The following is a 19,559-nucleotide window of genomic DNA, read 5'->3' on the forward strand; positions in this document are numbered from 1 at the left end:
TGGCTGGTAGGTGCCAGTGGATTTACGATGGGGGAGCATGAAGTCCTCTATGATTCATGGCTGCTTAGGCACAGTGAGTCCACTGCCAACACACACTGCACCCACCTGATAAATCGCAGCTATGGATGCCCACTTGTGTATGTAGGGATGGGACTGGTTCCTTTTTGTGTTTCAGTCACAGCAAAATGCCATTTTCAACATCATTACATTACTTCCCCTGAGAACACACTGTACCTTTAGTGGTGACGTCATCATTTTCAAGCAATAGATGTAGATGAAAATGCTACCCAGTGCAATAAACCACAGATACTGGAGTTTATCACTCCCATGGAGGAAATGGTCTTTCTTTCTGACATACTAATGCTTTTAAAAATATTTTCTGCTGCAACATCTCAACATGAGATAATAAGATAAAGACAAGGAAGACTGGTGATCTATCCATATCAGTAACATCGGCAGGTTTCTAGTGCAGGAAGTAATAAATTCAGCCCTCGTGTTTGCACTACAGGTTGCTTTCATGAGTATTTCTGTGTTTTTGTGGTGGGGGAATTTTTCCTCGTTCCAACAATATAAACAAAAACATTCATTGTGCTTTCCGCAATGACTAGTAATCATTTTGTCCTACTGTTCATTTACAGTACAGGAAAGGTTTTGTTTGGTTATGATTGTTTTGCAAGAAATACTTCAATCACAGTGGGGTAGTCTTGATTAAAATGTTATATGAGAACTGTGGCGCCATGTGTGACCAGATGTTGGCATGTAGTCGTCGCCAGACTGTCATCAAACATGTGAAGTTTGGGACAGACTGGACAAAATACATTTTTAGAGATGAAAATCTTATGTCCAGTGGTCAAAATTCCTTCAGTGGTCCCTTCCCGAAGTAACCCTAAAAAGTTCCTGAAGTAACCAAATGGTCACCTGCAAAGTGACCTCTCACTTTGCAGGTGAATGTGTAAACCAGCGATGCCTGGAAAACACTAAAACTGTACCAAAATGTTATTTTCACCAGATCTGAAGAATGCAAAAAATTTCATTAGTTGGCAAGCATGTGTGGTGTATGATATATTTGATTGACTAAAAATATTATTATTATTATTATTAGTAGTAGTAGTAGTAGTAGTAGTAGTAGTAGTGGTGGTGTTGTTGTTGTACAATGGGGCCTTTCCACTGATGCTACACTCCACCTGTGTATGTCCAGCTCCCAGCTAAAATGTGTATTTTGCGCCATCTGGCGGTCAGGATTATAAGGTCAGTGCTTTATCATACCTTAAACTGTGCAGTGTAAAAACCAAAACACGTGTTGCTGGGAAAAGCACAGGTGTATTAATGACAAATACATTCCTGTCAGGTGAGTTCCTGTGTTCAGGCTCTCACTGGACCAGAGCCATCATCTGTTACACCCGTGAGTCGCCTTACTTAATGACTCTCCCGTGTGCTGCGTGGAGGCCTCTGTGTCGCATTTCTCACAATAAAGCTATGCCAGGCATTTTGGAAAAGCTTACTGTCATCCGAGCAAATTTTTTTGTTCATTTGTCACACACGATTGTTAGAAGATCTGATGGTTTAAATATCCATTTTTTAAAAGTGTTGTTTATCCACAAAATTGGAACCATAACCATCCATTCGTGTCACAGTGCAATCATGCTTGCAATGCACCAGCGATCATCATTGACGGGTTGCTCGGGTCTTAAAAGAGAATTAAGTTGTATTTTTTTATGTATATATTTTTTAAATTCTTATTAATAAAGTACCTCTATAAGTAACAAGTCTTTAATTAGTAGGGCACTACTGCTTATAAGCAGTTAAACAGCATCTTCAATGTTATTAGAAAAGAGCTGTTTTCCAGTAGTTTAAGATAAAAACTGGCCAAAAGTGGCCAAAGTGAGGATTTGACAAATGACAAACCAGTGGTAGAAGCGTCATAACATCAAGAAAACTGGACAGTTAAAGGATTTTTCTTTATACATTAAAAAAATTAATTGTTTGATGATCTGAAATGTTTAAGTGTGACAAACAAATACAAAAAAAATGATTTTTCACACCATTGTCATATAAAAATGACTCACTTCCTTCATTCTGTTCATTGACCCCATTGTGGACCACTAAAATGTTTTATAGTATGTAGTATATACATATATATATGTATGTAATATATATTTATTTTATTTATTAGTTTTTGGGTTTGTTTTGTTTTTTTTGCACTACATTAGACAACATCAAAATAGCGTTGACAGTTTTGTTATTTGTGTTTTGTAATCTTTATAAAAACCTAGAAAAAAACACCTCTTAATCTTTGGTATATGGCGAGGTGCGGTGGACATCCAAGTTTGTGACTGTGTAGATTTTTCAAATCAATACCATGGTTGCATCTACTGAAAATCTCTGTGAAGCTTAAATCTCAGTGACCTTGACTTCAAGGTCAGAGGTCAACTTTTCTGAAAATCGGAGGAGTTTCACATTTATAACACAGGTATGTCTACTAGGAGGCTGAAGGGTAGCACTATATATTTATAAACAATCAAAAACAACAATTTATTTCCAATTTGTATGGAATTTATTTCTGTAAACATGGTGTTTTAGGTCGGATTAAAGGACTGATGTGATGGTAAGGTGTCCATCCGCTGCTCTGCTTTGAATATTGGTAGGCGTTTTTTGTTTTTTTTTTTCCACAAGAATTGCTAGTTCCCCTAGAGTTTTGGCCACCCCAGCAATCAGAAGATTTCCCTATGAGCAAGCATTTAGCGACAGTGGGAAGGAAAAACTCCCTTTAAAAAGGAAGAAACCTTCGACAGAACCAGGCTCAGGAAGGGACGGCCCTCTGCCACGACTGGTTGGGGTGGGGGGAGTGAAAATTAACAAAAAAAAAAGCCAAAGTGATAATTATTGGAGCAGCTTAATTAATATTTCCAGTGTAATTTGCTGTTAATATCCTTTTCCAACCCCAGTTTGTGTTTTTATCACTTTGGTCCAGGGTGGAAGATGCCATGCTGGAGATTGACTCTGTATGGTCTTTCAATGTTGATACTTGGGAACCTGTTGGAGAGGCCAGGGCTGAAAAAGGGGATGCCGTAGAACCTGAGAGGGTGTTATCCGCTGGTGTGCATCCAAGGCCAACATCTCTTTAATTAGGATGACAAAGAAGCGTTGGCCATCTTCGGGTCCTCGTCTAAACATCATTATTTGTTCGAGGTCATCCAGACGTTTAAGTTTTATGTATCTTGTCTCCAAAGATTCATATCCTGTCTCATATTTAAATTGTTGGGCGGTCTTAAATGTCCAGCGCTGTTGGTTGTAGTTGTAGTTGTCTTTTGTGAAATAGTCTTCAGTGTACACGCCAGGATCGAGAACATGATCTGGTGGCTGACCCTGAGTCTCTATGATGAATTTCAAAACATCATAATATTTTTTTCCAGGGTAGAGTGGCACCCCTGTAACAAGCTCCACAGCCACCAGCCCCAGAGACCACATGTCACATGCTTCATTGTAAGGAAGGCCAAGCATAACCTCAGGTGCACAGTAACCAACCGTCCCCACACGGTCACCAGGCATCACTGCAGACGCAGGACATGCGAGGCCAAAGTCTATAAGTACGACTTTGACTGGAGACTCATAGCGGTTTACAACCATGATGTTTCCAGGTTTGAGGTCAGCGTGCACTATTCCCAAAGAACCCAGGTGGGACAGAGCATTTGTGAGCTGACCTAAAATTGGCCTGACTTCGCTTATGGGGAGACCCTGGTTTTTCCGGTCCCCTATGTAGTCCCACAGGCATTGATCAAGGAGTTCGAACTTTAAGCAAACCCGCTCTCCGTCGTGGAAAAAGCCGTTCCATTTAACAGTGTTGGCGGCATCTGGATCCAACCTTCTCAGCTGCTCCAGGGTGAAAATTTCCAGTTTTGCCTGTTGCAGAATATCAGGGTCGCTCTTGTTGACTTTAATAGCCACAGCTACCTGACTGAAAAAAAATAGTGTTTCAACAGGGCAGGCTGGTGCCCTGTGGGAGGCAGAGGTGATAGGGTAAGGATGCAGAGGATAAGAAAAGATCGTATCTGTCAGCTCATCAGCGAGCAGCCGCAGAATCACAGGTGCAGCTTGGCAGGGGATGGAGAGTGAAGACAAAATCAACAATGACTTATGGCAAAGAGACAGTCTCAATGTTATTCTTTATTTTTTCTCAGTGTCTTCTTGAGGGACAGTATGTGTATATGTGTACGTGATATTAAATGAATGTTTAAGTGCAGGACACTTAGTGCCATATAGTTGCAAATGTTTCTCAGGATTTGGTGTTGGAGAAAGAAAAAAATGGCCTGTTATTGCAAGCATTTCACATATTTCTGTCGCAGCCTTGAAAAACAATTCTAGCATGGGTTGGGAAAAAAAAAATCACAACACTGTGACTGAAAAAGCTGTGGGAAAATGGATTTAGCTAGCAACAGCTGCCCTCTCCCCTTAGCCACAGTTTTCTTCTTTACCCAGTCCTTCGTGTATTCCATCGGCCCCCGAGCCTCGGACCGGTACCGGGCCGTTGAGACCCACGTGTGAAGTTTATGGTTTTCAGAGTTTCTATCATTAACTCGGTTTCCCTGGGTCTTTTTAATTGTGTGTCGTTTTTTGAAAGAAACGTTGCACACTACTGATGCATAGGGGAGACCGGGGATAGTTGTAACATTTTTGACATTTCTGTCTGTAAATTGGAGCTCTTTTAAGGTAGTGGATTCAAAATGTAATGCACAGTATTTACATGTCTCGGCTATTAAATAGTGCAGCTATTTTCTCTGCAGCACAATTACTCATTGCATGATATGGCCTCAAACACAAAGAGTGAAATGTTACAATTAACCCCATAGTCTGGGTTAGTTGTAACATATCCTGGGGTGAGATGTAACACAATGAAATAAGGGTACTAACAAAACATTAACATGTAATCTTTGTTTATTCAACACATGAATGCACTTAGAGCCATTTATGTAGCTGTGTGTGTGTGACAGAATGCAGAAATCTAGCTTTTGAACATATTCCAACCCCCCCAAAAAAGACAAGTTATGGAATTTTCTGCAACTGAATATTTCATTAATTTTGGTTGGTCTTCCTTGAGTTTGGCCTCATTGGCTCAGTGGGCATTATAACCTACAACTCTTGCACCAATTTTGAACATAACAATGAAGCTGAAAAAATGTAGTTGTTCACCAGCATCGCAATTCCATTACTTTTTATCATGGCTTACCTTGGTGTGGTTTGCAAAGTGCTTCAGAAAGGTGAGGAAATCTGTTTCTTGCACCCATCCTGATTTATTTCCACTACCAGTACTTCCTACTGGTCCATCTCTGACACAGTGGTCTGCATAATGTATGTGTGGGAACACAAACAGTGGAGGAATTGTGTTGCCAATGGCATTAACCGCATGTACAAAAGCGACCAGTGAACCTCTCTCTGCTGATGTCGTTGCCCCAACTTGTTTAATATAAGTTAAAGTAATAGTGTGGTAAGTTGTAACATCTGCATTATTGTTACAACTAACCCAGACTATTGCTGTTACAACTGACCCAGACTCCTATAGCCATGAACTAGCTAACATTACAGCCAACGGCTAAAACATTAGCACTAAAGACCTACACAGAATATATCCCCATAGACATACAAATAACATAATTTAAGTTTGATGAGTTTAACTGCAAAGCAGATAATGCTATTAGAAATTGAAATAAAGTAGAAAAACTTACTTTTTGGCATACAAATTGCTTTTTTTCGTGTTAAATTGTCTGTGTTTGACAAAATGTGCTGATTTTTCACATGTGATAGCAGAACTGAGTTGGGCATGCACAGGATGAGTCACATCATTTGAAACTTAGCCCTGATTGGAGAAATTGGAAGTGTTACAACTGACCCACGTTACAACTATCCCCGGTCTCCCCTACTACGTTTACGCGTTACCATAGAGACCAGAGAGCATTAAGTGGCAGCGAGGAGGATATTACTCTCAATGTTGTTGGCGCATTTTCAGGAGGATGCTGCTAATAAAGGTACACAATCACCCAGTGAATTCGCGTTCATCATTATTTTTTACAAAATACCACAGTTTTTGTCTTGATCGTAGCATTTTATTTTGTTGTATTTATCTATGTAACCTTAAAGGCCCAGTCCGTGGCGCAAAAAAGGTTGGGGACCGCTGCTCTAGGTGTTAATCAGGACGGATAGCTTTTTGAGGCAAGTTTATAAAAAAAAATAAAATAAAGCCGAGACAGCTCCGATGCTAATTTTTATAGTTTCGTGTTAATGTTGTGCCATGGAAACCCTTTTAAAAGCCTCGCCTCTGTCAGTGCGCCCCAGGGCAGCTGTGGCTACAATGTAGCTTGCCATCACCAGTGTGTGTGAATGTGTGTGTGAATGGGTGGATGACTGAATGACTGAATGTAGTGTAAAGCGCTTTGGGGTCCTTAGGGACTAGTAAAGCGCTATACAAATACAGGCCATTTACCATTTAAAAGTCTCCCTGACTGTTACAACACCCATGTTTTAAAGCAAACGTACACCAACTGATGCATACTACGTCATAAGCAATGACGTTCAAGTAAACGACATTTCCCAGAATGCGCCGCGGCTTCTAGTGACATCCACGCTACGACGAGCTGAAACGGTTATTTACGTCCCGATGTTACGAACTTGGTCCCCTGACCTGAGCTCTAACCACTGTTACACCTGAGTTAAGGCGCTGCCCCTAGTTTGTTGTCCTCCGGAGTCACCCCCGGACTGACGCCATAAGCCAGACCAGCTTGGTTTTCGGTGAGTCAATTGCTATGCTATCATCGGTTCCCACCAGGCTATTTGCGCGAAGGTCGCGCAGCCTGTCACCGTGCAGTCGCGTGCTTCAGACCAGCGCCAGCGGTGGCGCGTGCCAGGGCATCCGCGAGACTCCGGCGGAGGCCAAGCGCAACCCCATCGTGTCCACTTCCAGGGTCTCCAGGAGGGGGATTTTGGCTGAGGAGACTGCTGGAAACAGCGTGAAACCATCGATGCAGTACCACCACCTCGCCCCTAGATGGCTGTCCAACCTGGAGAATCGCCGCAGTTCCTGGGCGGCTCTGGCCAGCAGAGGTCGTAACAACAACCAGTACTGGGAGGAAAGCGGCGGAGACAGGGGAACAGGTGGAGGACCCATGCGGGCAGGAGTAGCCTCTGCCGGTGTTCTCTCTGCTGCGGCCGTGGCCTTCTGTCTGAAGAAAGATCCCGATAACAAAGGTAAGCTTATAATTAATTATAATCAGCTGACACTGATTAGAGACCGGCCGTTCATTAATTGTTTTTATAATATAGTAAATACTGATGGAACGATGTTATATGATATAAACTGGTCTGTAGAGTTAGTTTTAAACCCAGCTTGTTTTATTTAGTAAAATCTTTAGTGTAGTTAATGTTTTCTCTCTGCTTTTTCAATAACCAGATGATGCTCTTTTGGAAGCAGCAAGGACCAATAATGCTCAGGATGTAGCCAGGTAATACCCAAACATGAACACTTAAAAAAAAACAAAAACATATTTGCTTGTCTTCTTTTGTCTTGAGTTCAACGTAGGCATTGTGTTTTAAATGTACGCTAACATATGCTGGCTCTAGATATTTCACACACCTGTAAATGCTAGAATGGAGGTGGCGTTAGGACCACCTTTATTCTTCAACACACCCTGAACTCTCTTAGGCAGCTTTCTTGTAATGTCTTTAAGTAGTCTTCAGGATTAGTCCTCCCGGCTTCTTGAAGGACTCTTAAAGCTCTTCTTTGGATGTTTTTGCCTTTTTGCTGTGTTCTCTGTCAGCATGATCCCACGATGCTTCAATAATGTTGAGGTCTGGGCTCGGGGGAGGCCAATGCAGCCTCATGTCAGAGCCTACTACACCAAGTTTTACAGATGGCTGTATACACTCACTGCTGTACATACTGATGAAGATTTGAACGAAAAATATTATATTTAGATTCATCACTGACTCACACATGCTGACGCTGATTTTTTTTTTTCAGTTCTTATGTAATTTTGCATAGCTGAGCCTTTTCTCCATGTTTCCCTTCCTTATGAATGGATTCTTGACAGCCGCACTTTCACTGAAATAATCAAACTGTGTTATCGTTTTATCTTTTTAAAGTGTTAAACTGCTTGTCTTAGGCCATGCCTTCACCTTATCTATATTGCTTTAAAAAACAAGCAGCCAGGACTAAAAATTTATTTACTATACTTTTGGCATGTGACCGAATGCATGGATGAGTGGTTTCCTACAAAAGAAATGTAAAAAAAAAAGTATCACTTATAACCTGAAATGAGCTCTGGTTTGATTATTACACCCACGTGTAAGTCACAGATCATGTGCATAGGGCAGTTTCCAGAACATCCACGGTTAACTCCTGTTATGAAAGCACACCTGTAGTTGTTGTCCCATCAGTAACCAGCAGGTGGAAGAAGAGCTCCACCTCTCTGTGTGAAAGTCTTCCTCTTGAGGGAATATTTGCAGTGTGGATGTTTGGCACTAACTTATGCTTCCTCATATCTTCTTCTTTCCTGCTGTGACCCAGAAATCAATTTGCCATCATGGAAAGCAAACATGAAGAAAGAACTGCAGATGCATCCGATGTGAAAGTCTCATTCAGTGTTGCCACGTACCTCCAATGTGGCACACGGCTTGATGCTTCATAAACCCAAGAATTACTCATTTGGAAGCTTAATCTTCTCCTTCCTCACTTATATTATAATATTTCCCTCCGTCGCATCTTCAGTGGCATAAAATGCCAGTGAAGGAAACCGGGGAGGCAAGTTACTGTAATAAAAATGCCCTCGGACACTTAAGACTCCCTGCTGCCAGTGTGTCTTGCTCGTTTGTTTTTTTTTTTTTTGTTTGTTTTTTTTCGCTGTGATTTTTAGGCTCTTTAAAAAACGTGTTTCTCTGAGATTTGTTTTACTTCAGAATAATGTAAAACAAAAACATTAGAATAATATATATAAACACTTGCTCTGAACTTGATCCTAAACTTAGTCCTGGCAATGTCCTGCACACAGAGGCAGAAATGGGTATGCTACATAAAAGAAGGTGCATGTATTAGAGCCAGACTTCTATAATGGCTCGTTCTCATCCATCTCATCGATGGTGTTACATTAAAGGGGTACAGAAAGGAGTATGCGATAGATAAACCTGAACATTATTATGAGAATTTATTCTTCTTCAGATCAAATTCTTAGTCTTTAACCTTTTAGAGGCTGTTGCTGTTCAGATAGATGTGTCGTTGTATTGTGCCTATGTTAATCATAGTAATTCATGTGTTTCGGCTGTTGTTGAGTATTGGTCTCCAGGTCCATGTACTTGAGCGCATGCATACCTGTGTGTATCGATGCATGCCCCCATCTGCACGCTCGGGTTACCTGTACACATGTGGCAGATGGCGAAGGTGAGAGTGCAGCGAGACGGCCAGTTAGCAGGTCACAGATGTGTTAAGTGCTTTGGTCGACTCTGTAGAAGTGGTAGAGTGTGTCAGCTGAGAGGCAGCAGGGAAATAAAGAGCGTCCATTTTCACAGAATGGATGGTTAAGAACTTGGTAGCGTTTGGCATGATAGCAGTGTTTAAAATAATGCTTAATGCTTGTTGTTATGTTTAGCCGATATATATTCATGCATTCTTAGTTGGCACTATATGGCAACCATGTAGTGTTATTTTAAAAAAACAACAACAAAAACAGTGTGACGATCGAAAACTGATATTTATATTTGGTGCTAATGTTTTCTTTATGTTTCAATATAAATGATGTCAGGGCATGTTCAGCCATTTGTTGGGTAGGGCATTAGAGAGAGAGAGAGAGAGAGAGAGAGAGCGCAGCGTGGCATGCAGTGCAGCTGTAGTTTGACTATTGTGGTTAAACATGGTTACAATATTTTTCACTTTTAAACTAGTTTTTTTTTAAAGCCAGCGATACAAAGTGCTTTGGAAAATGTAGTTTGTTAACAAACTGGTGACGACAAATACCATGCCACACCCTGGACTCTATAGGGGGAACCAGACTCTGATGGTTGGTATGAAGCGGACACACAACCCTTCTTCCAGTAACAGAACTAAAACGGCAGAAAATCTCAGAAGCTGAAAGAAATTAACTTTAGGTGGCAAAACTCCAGTGAGGTGTGCATTCAAGGAATGTGGCAGCAATATTTCAGTGTATGACTTCAGATTTGCCTGTTAAATTGGTAAAAAAAAACAACAACAACAACCCCTTAAATTATACTTGAAAGTAAACACTTTCAAGAACAGACCCAGTCCCATGTAGCTTATCACTTATATCAAATAAACCACTCTGCTTTTTCCATCCACTCTTGCCATGTCATTATTCTCATATCAAAGTCTTTGTATTTTTTCAAAGTCGAAGGAGCTTCTCAGTTTGTCCGAATTTAAAATGGGGAAAGAAAAGTTCAGATGCAGCTCTTACGGCTTACCCTGATTGTGCATGCAGAGCAGGCAGTGAAAACGGAGACTGAGAGCATCAGTGCTGAGTGCAGACCAGACTGAAGCCGCTGTGTTGACTGTAAACAGGGACTCTGTCTGCTCAGCACCAGAGACGACAGCCGGATCCCTTACATACGCTTATAAGGACTGCCTGATGTTATAGCCTCGGGCAGAAAACTCAACACACACCTGGCTTTAACGTGCAGATATATTAAGTGGTGCAGAAGGCTTTGGATAAAAGCAGGATATATGCTGGATTTATTCTGGTGTGCCCCCAAAAAAGAGACTATGCTTGCAGCAGCTTGCCTCCCATATTTCTTGTTTTGTAGATTTCATTTTGATCTGCATAATTTCCCCTAGGTGTGCATTACTTAATCTTACTTCTGTTCCTTCAGCATGGTACGTGCTTTAGAGAGAGAAAGAAAGAAAATGCTACAATATCGATTGCAGTACTACATGGAGCTTCTGCTACAGGCTGTTAACGGTGAGACTGAAGTAAAAATAAAACCACTTTCTGCTTCTTGTTCCCATCAGGCTGTTAAAAGAGGGGGTGGATCCGAATCATCGCCACCGTCTCGGCTGGACCGCTCTCATGGTGGCTGCTATGAATCGACAGCACAGGTCTGTGCGCGCCTGCTTCGCCGAACAAGTCGTGTGTTTTGAAACTTCTGAGGCGTTACATATGCAGCAGCGGGTTTGGTATCGCGCAGCTGCCGCATTAGTGCGAGCATATGCCATCCTCGTCCCTGCTTTGGTTGTTACAGTACGTCATCAGAAGTGCAAAGTGCAGCTTTCAGACTGACAGACGGTCTTTACCCGTTCCCCCATTTCTCTGTCCAACAAATTAAATTAGCCTCCTGGCCCCCAGAACACACAGAATACAGAGAGGGGCCGAGGTTGAGGCCGGGCCAAATCCAATTTACAGGCCCTTTTTTTTTTTTTTCCTTCTCACTCGCTCTCTTTACCCGGTCTGTGTGGTCACTTTTTTTGTTAATGCTTCTCACTCTTAAGGCCCTTTATGTGAAATCTGAATATTAAAATGTTTTCAGATGAGCTTACTTTCAGTCCTGTTCTTGCTTGCTTGCATTTTTTTTTTTCTCCAAGTTTGAACTTGTGTCGCAACAAATTGAAACTTAACGAATAAATCTGTGATCACAAAGCTTAATTGCGCGCGTGTAATTGGTTACAACTTTCAGTTTTATATTGATTTCCTTTTGCATTATATTAGCATGTTCGCTTATAAATCTTGAAGAAATTTATTGATCACGAGAGCGACAGAAAAGTAATTTGGCAGTAAAACGAGGGCACTATAATTGTTTTATCCTGATTGTCTTCTTTTTATAATCGTTTGAAGCCAAAATGGTAATTGAAATTAGAATTTGATGAATCACTCGGAGCTGATCAGAGATGAACACGGTCACATGATCCTTCAGCTGCGACTTTAACGTTGTGTATGTCGAGTGATCGTATCCATGGACCTTTTTATTTTTAATGATATGTGTCTGTCTGTGCGTGTGTGTCATGTGTTTTTTGGCTACAAATGTGCCTGTGTGTGTGTGTGTGTGTGTGTGTTATGAGTGCTATAACTCAGCCAGACAGTGACACTCCTCTGTGTTTAATCCCGTCTTCCAGCCCCCCAGTGAGCAGTCACTGCTGCAGGGAAGACAGAACATCAGTTCACACACATCAGTCACAAACACACAACCGTCCACTCGCAGAAACACGTGCGCACACACATGCACACACGGGCGAGGAGACCGAGGGAGTTCATACCAAATATCTTACAGGCCAACTGCCTATTACTCAGCCACACACAACTTTATTTGCAGCCGTTAAGTGAAAACACAGGGAACATCACTCACGAACGCGGTGTAGCCTGTAGCGAGAGTGTCACCGTGGCTCTCGCTGTTGAATTATTCTGCCCGTCTCTCTCAAACAGTTGTGTTTATATTTTCCTGGGCCAAAAGTGATAATTGTGTTTCAAGAGGACATTTCAGTGGGAGCTGTTTCTAGATGTAGTGTCCACCAGGCAGGTCAAGGCGCGGCTGCGTGAGGGGAATCAGGGGTGGAGCAGAGGGGGGTGTGGGTGTGCAAGAATTAAGGGTGAGACATTTGTGGTGGTGGGTGGAGGGGGCGTGTGTTTGCTTAGCTTTGATGTAGGGCTAAATCAGGGATGCGCAGGGCCTGGCTCTCTGTTTGCACTCTTTAACACACAATGCCCATCTCCATCGCTCTTTCTCTCCCTCCATCCCTCCCTCACGGCATTCACGTGCACAATGAGCGCTCAGCCAAGTATAACGCCTGTTGACCGTTCCGACCTGTCGGCCGAGTGACTCGATGGGAGGGAGGGCGACGGAATCGAAGGGAAGAACAGGGGTGAAGGAACGGGAGAGAATAACCTGGCAGGGGAGAGAAGGCATTTAAGTGGGATTATAGATTTGAGACCAAGATTAGCTGGACTCAGCAGGGCCTAATGAAATATAAGCATTTGGCCATCATGATCGTAATGGTAGGTAGTCGGGTTCAGATAACACATATGGGGTTTGTTATTAAGATCTCCTTACGCTGTCATTATATTACGACCGTATTCGCAAATAATATAATATAGTATTAAAATATAATTAATGGCACGTTTTCAGGATATTCCCCTATACTATACTCTATAACATTTTCATGTTACTATTTTCAATATGTGTACATACGTTCTTCTCTTGGGTTTTGGTAATAAAATAGCTGTAAATAAGAAGATTGCCATCTCCTTTTCTACTATGAAATGATTAAGTGGTTAGACCTGAAGTGGAAAACATAACACTTAAGTTGTTTTTAAAGTGAATAATAAGTCTCGGTAAATGCTTTAGATACCAGCCTCTAGAGTCCACTATTTCCTGACTAAATAATCATATCGTAAAGAATCGGGTACATTTAAAAAAGGAAAGAAAAAATTAGAGGTACAGTGAACCTCGCTTTCCAGCATCTTTCTGACCCCAGGTGGACACCGAGTGAGGTGGGGTCAGGTGAGGTCCAATGTCTGGGCCAGGTGGTCGCAGACATGGATGGTCAGTTTGGCTCAGGTGTCTTTTATTGCACAACGGAGGTGGAAGTGTCTGCTTCCTGTCTTCCCTCCAGGGCCGGATTGGAAACTAACACCATCCCTCTGCGGAGACACCGATCACCTGCTGGTGAAGCAAGGCTACAGTTATAAATTTGTCAGCTCTAGAGTGTTGCATAGAGAGTAATGGGAAAGAAAAATGGTGTAGCATGGAGATGATGCCATAAATGGATTTTCAAGTGTCCGAGCAAGATGCCGACACCCTGTTTGCTTAAGGAGCAAAAAGGTAGTCATTAGCTCAAGGATCTCTGTAAAGGGGACAATAAAAAGATAACCTGGATGAATCCTTTATATTTGTTTGAGAAGAACACGAGCAATAAAACATCAGGATATAACCAGATGGCTCAGTCATACAGAAAGGTTTGGGGGCATAAAACATTTTTCTTGTTTTATCCACAATTATTACACAATTAAAATAATTCTGTAATAATTGTGGATATTATTTTTCTTTCTGTACATATTGGACTGTATCAGAAAGTCTGTAAACTGTAACTTTTTGTCCATTTCTGTTGAAAAGGGAGCTTAATCTAATTAATCTTAATTAACCACCTCTGGATGCCTTCAGTTAGGCCTCAAATTAGTGCTGCAACTCTCCTCCCAAATAAAGTTAGTCACTTGATCATCAGTTGATTAGTAAAACTATAAACTGTTTTTAAAAGCTCATTAGTTTTAGTACCGTCCTGTGTAATTAAATCTCCCTTTCTTTCATCTTTTTAGCTACTCTCCCTCCTTTCATCCAGTCCTCCTCCTCCTTTCTCCTCCTCTTCTTTGGAGTTTTCCTCCTTTTTTTATCTCTCCGTGTTTACCTTTCTTATGCCATTAACTCTTTTCAGACCATCCCATTCCTTCAGTCAGTCCTGCCCAGCCTCGTGTGACCAACCTCAGTTTGAGTTTGTGCGTTTCTGTACGCGTCTCACAGGAAGCATCGACGTGTTTGTAGAAGTGCTTGCAAGGGTGAAGGGGAAACCCTCTGTGGGTCATACCCCACCCCTCCACAGTGATACAGTAACAATAGGGGATCCCACCCCCACCGACACCACCACCACCACCAACCCTTCTGATTGTCCTTTATACCCCCCTCAGCAAGGTCAGACACAAAGACCTGGCCAGAATGTTCTCAGCCTCGCTCTCCCATAGCAATGCACAAAAACTAATGATGGAAAATAGACTTTCAACCTTTATGTTTTTAACTAAAAGGTTTGTAAATGTTTATATTCCATGCTGAATATTTGCATGCCTCTGCTTCTCAAATGATGTGCTCTTCTTACTTATATCTAATAGTGGGTTAAGTAAGCCTGCTGGTCAGATAAATATAGTGACTCGTGCTGTACTTCAGTCTGTTGTCAGAGATGCAGCCTTTTATATTTTAATCAATATCTGCTTCTAAATTTCTGCTAAATTATAGATATTTTTAAAAACCTGTACTTTTGTTTATAATGCCACAAATAAATAAGATATTTAATTTCAACTGATCTTATATAAGAGTTAGTTTCACTCGTCCAGTCTCATTTTAAGAGCACAGGTTCTCCTAGCAGGGCTTCAGCCTGTTACATAGTCAGCTCCACCTCATCCTCCTATGAATGGTCATTTTACTCTATTTAAGCCCTTTCAGGCCACTGCCACAACCATTTAGCTGTAAGCGATCCATCTCTCCCTCCCAGGCCACATTACGTGGTCACAGGTTTAATGGCAGAAGCATCAGCAGCGTACCAGCAGGGTTCATGTTTCGGCCACCGCCTCTCTCTCTGTCTCCCTGTGTTCACCGACTAGCTGGCTAGTTTTTGTGTGTACATTTGTGCTCATCTGTGTCTCAATGTGAAAGCTACTGCTTGCCTTCACAGTGGACTAAGTGTGGGTTTATGCAATAGTGTGTCCTGCAGACAGGGAGACCTGAAACATCTGACGGGTCACAGTGAGTGGTGTTGCCGAGGTACTCCTGTTTGTTCTATAAGGCGGTACGCTCCAATGAAGGCCTACACACGAACACCCACTCGGTTACACTCCCCCAACGGTGCCGGAAATGGGGTCCGACCCCTGCCCCCTTCAGTGTGCACATATGTACATGTTACGAGGCCGACAAATGTGTAATGAAGGCGAGATAGAAGGAAGTGACTAGTGGGGTGTATCCACCATAACGAGACAGAATAGACTGGTGTGAATCAGGCGAAAGTGTCACAGGCAGTCGAGGAATTGGATATTTGCGCGTGATTTGTTTATGAACCGTGAGGAAACTTTGTGTAAAGGTCAAGGTTATATTTGGTGATGCCACAGAAGCAGAGCTCTGTATATGTGTAACAAAACATTTAATTAACAGATATTGTGGTCAGTGGCAAGTGTTGCAACTGCAGCAGCTGATAAGATATGTGTGCGGGCTTGTTAACATGTCATTGGTTACATGCGTGACGCTGCCGATTCAGAAACACTTTGACATCCACCAAATAAGAGGAAACCTACAAGCTGCTGCAAAGCAATAAATACCGCTTCAAGGCAACGCTTGCACACTTTTTGGATGGAGCACGTCACAAGTGTGTTTCACATCCAGTGTGTGTGCTCTTCCTGTGATGCCACCTTGTGAGTCTGTATGTGCTGATGCAGATTTATCTCCACATGTTTTTAGCATACAGAAAGATCTAATCCTAGTACATCACACACAGTGAGATGAAGGGCGTCCCACACTTCATGTAGAGGTAACTGTCTCTTTAATAGCTCTGAGAGTATCAGACTGTTCTTTGCCTTGTTCCTCCTCCTTTTTCCTCATCTTTGTCCTCTTTCTCTTCTACTTCCTCCTTAAATGCCGCGTTCACCTCCTTCTCTACTGGCTGACTTCTTCTTCTCCACCTTCTCCTCCTCTGCCTCCCTTCTTTTTTTTTTTTTTTTTTTTTTTTCTCCTCCTCTTCCAATTCTGCCTTTTCCTTCTTTTTGGTTCCTCCTCCTATATTGCCGCCTTCTTCTCCTTTTTGTCCTTCACCTTCTTCATCTCCTCTGGCTCCTTGTTCGTTGGCCGTGTCCTGCTCGACTTCCGCCTGCTTTTCCTCTCCCTTTTTTCTCCCCCACCTTCTTCTTCTCTTCCTTTTGGCTTCCTCTCCTCATCCTGTACTCCCCCAGCCTTCTTCTCCTCAATTTCCTCTCCCACCTCCTTGTCCTCCTCCTCTGCCTCCTCCTTATTCTCCTTCTTCTCCTCCACACTTTAGGAGTCGTCACAGGATATCATCTGCCTCCATCTCACCCCTGTCCCTTGCTCTCTTGTGTAACACCTACCATCCTCTACATGTCTTCCTCACTGCATCCACAAACCTCCTCTTTCCCTCCTTCCTGACAGCTCCATCTTCAACCTTTATTGATACCAAATATAAAGTTAAAACACGTGACAATAATAATAAAAAAAAAAAAAAACACCACACATTCTGACAGATGAATTTTATACACATCACTGACCCCCTAGTCTTTGTCTTGATTTAGGCACTACTTGCTTTGATTGTCCCAGATATTCCTATGAAAAAGAGACAATCCATAAAATCTATGAAAGTGTTGATCAGACATCTGAACCCAAAGGCGCATTATTACTCTTTGAGAAAGAGAGAGAGAGAGAGAGAGGGGGGGGAGACTTCCCAAAGAAAGGAAAACCTATTTTAAAATTTGTCATCCTCCTAATGTGGAAATAATTATACGGACAACAACAAGCCAAGAAAAACTGGCATCCACCGCATGAACACTGAAATATTATGGTGTTAAAGCTCATCTGTGTGCATGTCTGCGTTTATTTAATACAAGGTTCTGGGTGTGCGGACGTGTTTTTAAACGTGTGCCTCTGTGTTTTGTTGCTTTTCAGCGTGGTGAAAGTCTTACTTGAAGCTGGTGCCGACCCAAATGCCGGTGATCACTTCAACAATGTTTACGACACATCACGGGAGAAAGGGATCCACTCACTGGAAGGTGAGGAGGGGGTGGGAAACGGAGAGCAGAGTTGTTATATTACACATATGAACCCAAAGCGTGTAAACCAAGTATTATGAGTATAATTTGCATAAAAATTTGCATTTATGTACATGTTTGATTCTTTGCGTATTATTTGTTTTATTTGTCCTCTGACAAGTGTTTTTTTTTCTTTTGTATTTTTTTTTTTATTTGCTTTTCTTCTGAGCTGTACAGTCACACACACACACGAACAATGGTGCACATGCGCGCACACACACACACACACACACACACACACACTCTTTACCCCCCCACCCCCACCCCTCCAGTCTGTGTTGGGTTTCTGCAGACATATTTATATGGGATATGTATATTGCAGACATTTATATGGCTGTCAGGTTTGGGTCCGCGTGGGGCCGGCGTAGCGTGGGGAAGCGTTTCCCAGACGCACACTGATGGATGGGCTAGGGGGGCCTGTGCGACGCTTTATTGGGTTAGCTATGATTATCCCGCCTTGTCTCTCACACACACACACACACGCACACACACTGCAGAGAGCTAGAGAAAAAGAGTGGGATAGATAGAGGGAGGGAAAGACTGATGAAGCAAGGGAGAAGGAAAAGAGGGATGCTCTGAAAAAAAGACGTCTAGAGATGGAGGAGAAGGAAGAAGATGCGGATGTTTGAGGGAGTGATGGAGAGAGGGAGGGATTGAAGGAAATGGGTAGGATGATGAGGGAGGGAGAGGAAGTCAGGAAATGGATGAGACAAAGTTACTGGGATAGAGAGAGCGGGGAGGGAGAAAGAGGGTGCAAGCGATGAAAGGAATTGATGGACACCGAGGAGGAGAGGAAGGAGGCGGGAAGAAAAAATAAAAATGGATGATGAAGGAGTGGCACGAGATGAGTGCTGTTATGAAAAAGAAGTAAGGAGAGAATGATAGAGTATCTCCATTATTAGTAAGGAGCAAAGCAAGAGAGACCCTAAAACACAACTCGCATTATTGCTATCGTGTCGGACAGTTAAGCTTAAATCTGCTCAAATGAACAACTATTCCAAAGCTGGAAACAAGAAAGATAATTTTATAAAAGCAATGTTGTCTTCGTTGCACTTTCTGGAGTCTTCCATTGTCTGTGGTTAGATTATAGGAAGCTCCCCCGGATTTCGATGCTGTAATGTTTAAAGCCAAAGTAGTTTGTTATTCATTGTAATATCTTTTTCAGGTCCAGGGAGTATACGGTGTTCAGCTTCATGTAATAACTATCCTATTTGCAGCTTTGAGGAATTAGTGCATTTCCTTAAATTCCTCTTAACTCTAAATTCACTAAGACTGTCTTTTCCTTTTTTTTTTTTTTTTTTTTTTTTACTTTAATATTGGTGTAGAGAAGTATTTAAAATTAAAATTTAGCAGCAAATGAGTGATTTTTTTCCCAGCAGACTTTTTGGTTTTGTTTTTATTTTATTGTATTTTGGGAGCCAACCTGTGCACGTTCTGCACAGAAAAAGCAGCTTGTGGTTCTAATTGTTCTTCCTCCTCTCTGTCTCCTCGTGTCCGCTCTCTGCAGTCTTGGTGTCCAGAGAGGACGAGTTCAGCAGCAGGCTGAGCAGCAGGGCTGGTTTCCGTGGCTGCACAGCGCTTCACTACGCTACGCTGGCCGACGACCCACGCGCTGTACGCATGCTGCTTGAGGCTGGTACGTTACCGCTCCCGAATCATTACAAACGTCCCATCACTGCCCACGGGGGGCCTCAGAGTGTCAGCGTAAGAGAAGTAAAGGTGATGACAGATGCAGCAGCCTCCATGTGTTTTGCTTTGTTGCTCTGCAGTCTGATGCCTTACAGGTGCAATTTTTAATAGAGAATATCTTAGGTATTATTAAAGTCAAATAACTGCCAAGCTGTGTGGCAGTCTCCACCTTTATTTTATATACACTCCTCAATCCTGCGCGCCCACTGTACAGTGGGCGGAGGATTTTAGTAGCTCTTACCTAGGTGAACTCAGTCTGCCTTTCCTGAGGCTACACTCTGTCAGCCTCTGCAAACACAGCTGACAGATGATAGTGTCCACTGG

At 42.4% G+C, this 19,559-nt stretch overlaps 1 protein-coding gene across 1 annotated transcript in view; it reads left to right on the top strand.

Annotated features, from left to right (window-relative positions):
* Nucleotides 1-6,509: 6,509 nt before the first annotated feature.
* The window catches only part of clpb (caseinolytic mitochondrial matrix peptidase chaperone subunit B), a 33,814-nt gene continuing 20,764 nt past the window's right edge, over nucleotides 6,510-19,559 (top strand). Inside the window, exons 1-5 of the mRNA XM_040008965.1 lie at nucleotides 6,510-7,236; nucleotides 7,439-7,490; nucleotides 11,000-11,086; nucleotides 17,404-17,507; nucleotides 19,054-19,182. Coding sequence (XP_039864899.1) covers nucleotides 6,795-7,236; nucleotides 7,439-7,490; nucleotides 11,000-11,086; nucleotides 17,404-17,507; nucleotides 19,054-19,182 — 814 coding nt within the window. The 5' untranslated portion in view covers nucleotides 6,510-6,794. The remainder of the gene's footprint in view (nucleotides 7,237-7,438; nucleotides 7,491-10,999; nucleotides 11,087-17,403; nucleotides 17,508-19,053; nucleotides 19,183-19,559) is intronic.

This window comes from Simochromis diagramma, unplaced genomic scaffold (assembly GCF_900408965.1).
Source record: "Simochromis diagramma unplaced genomic scaffold, fSimDia1.1 OVJJ01000344.1, whole genome shotgun sequence".
NCBI classification, from domain to species: domain Eukaryota; kingdom Metazoa; phylum Chordata; class Actinopteri; order Cichliformes; family Cichlidae; genus Simochromis; species Simochromis diagramma.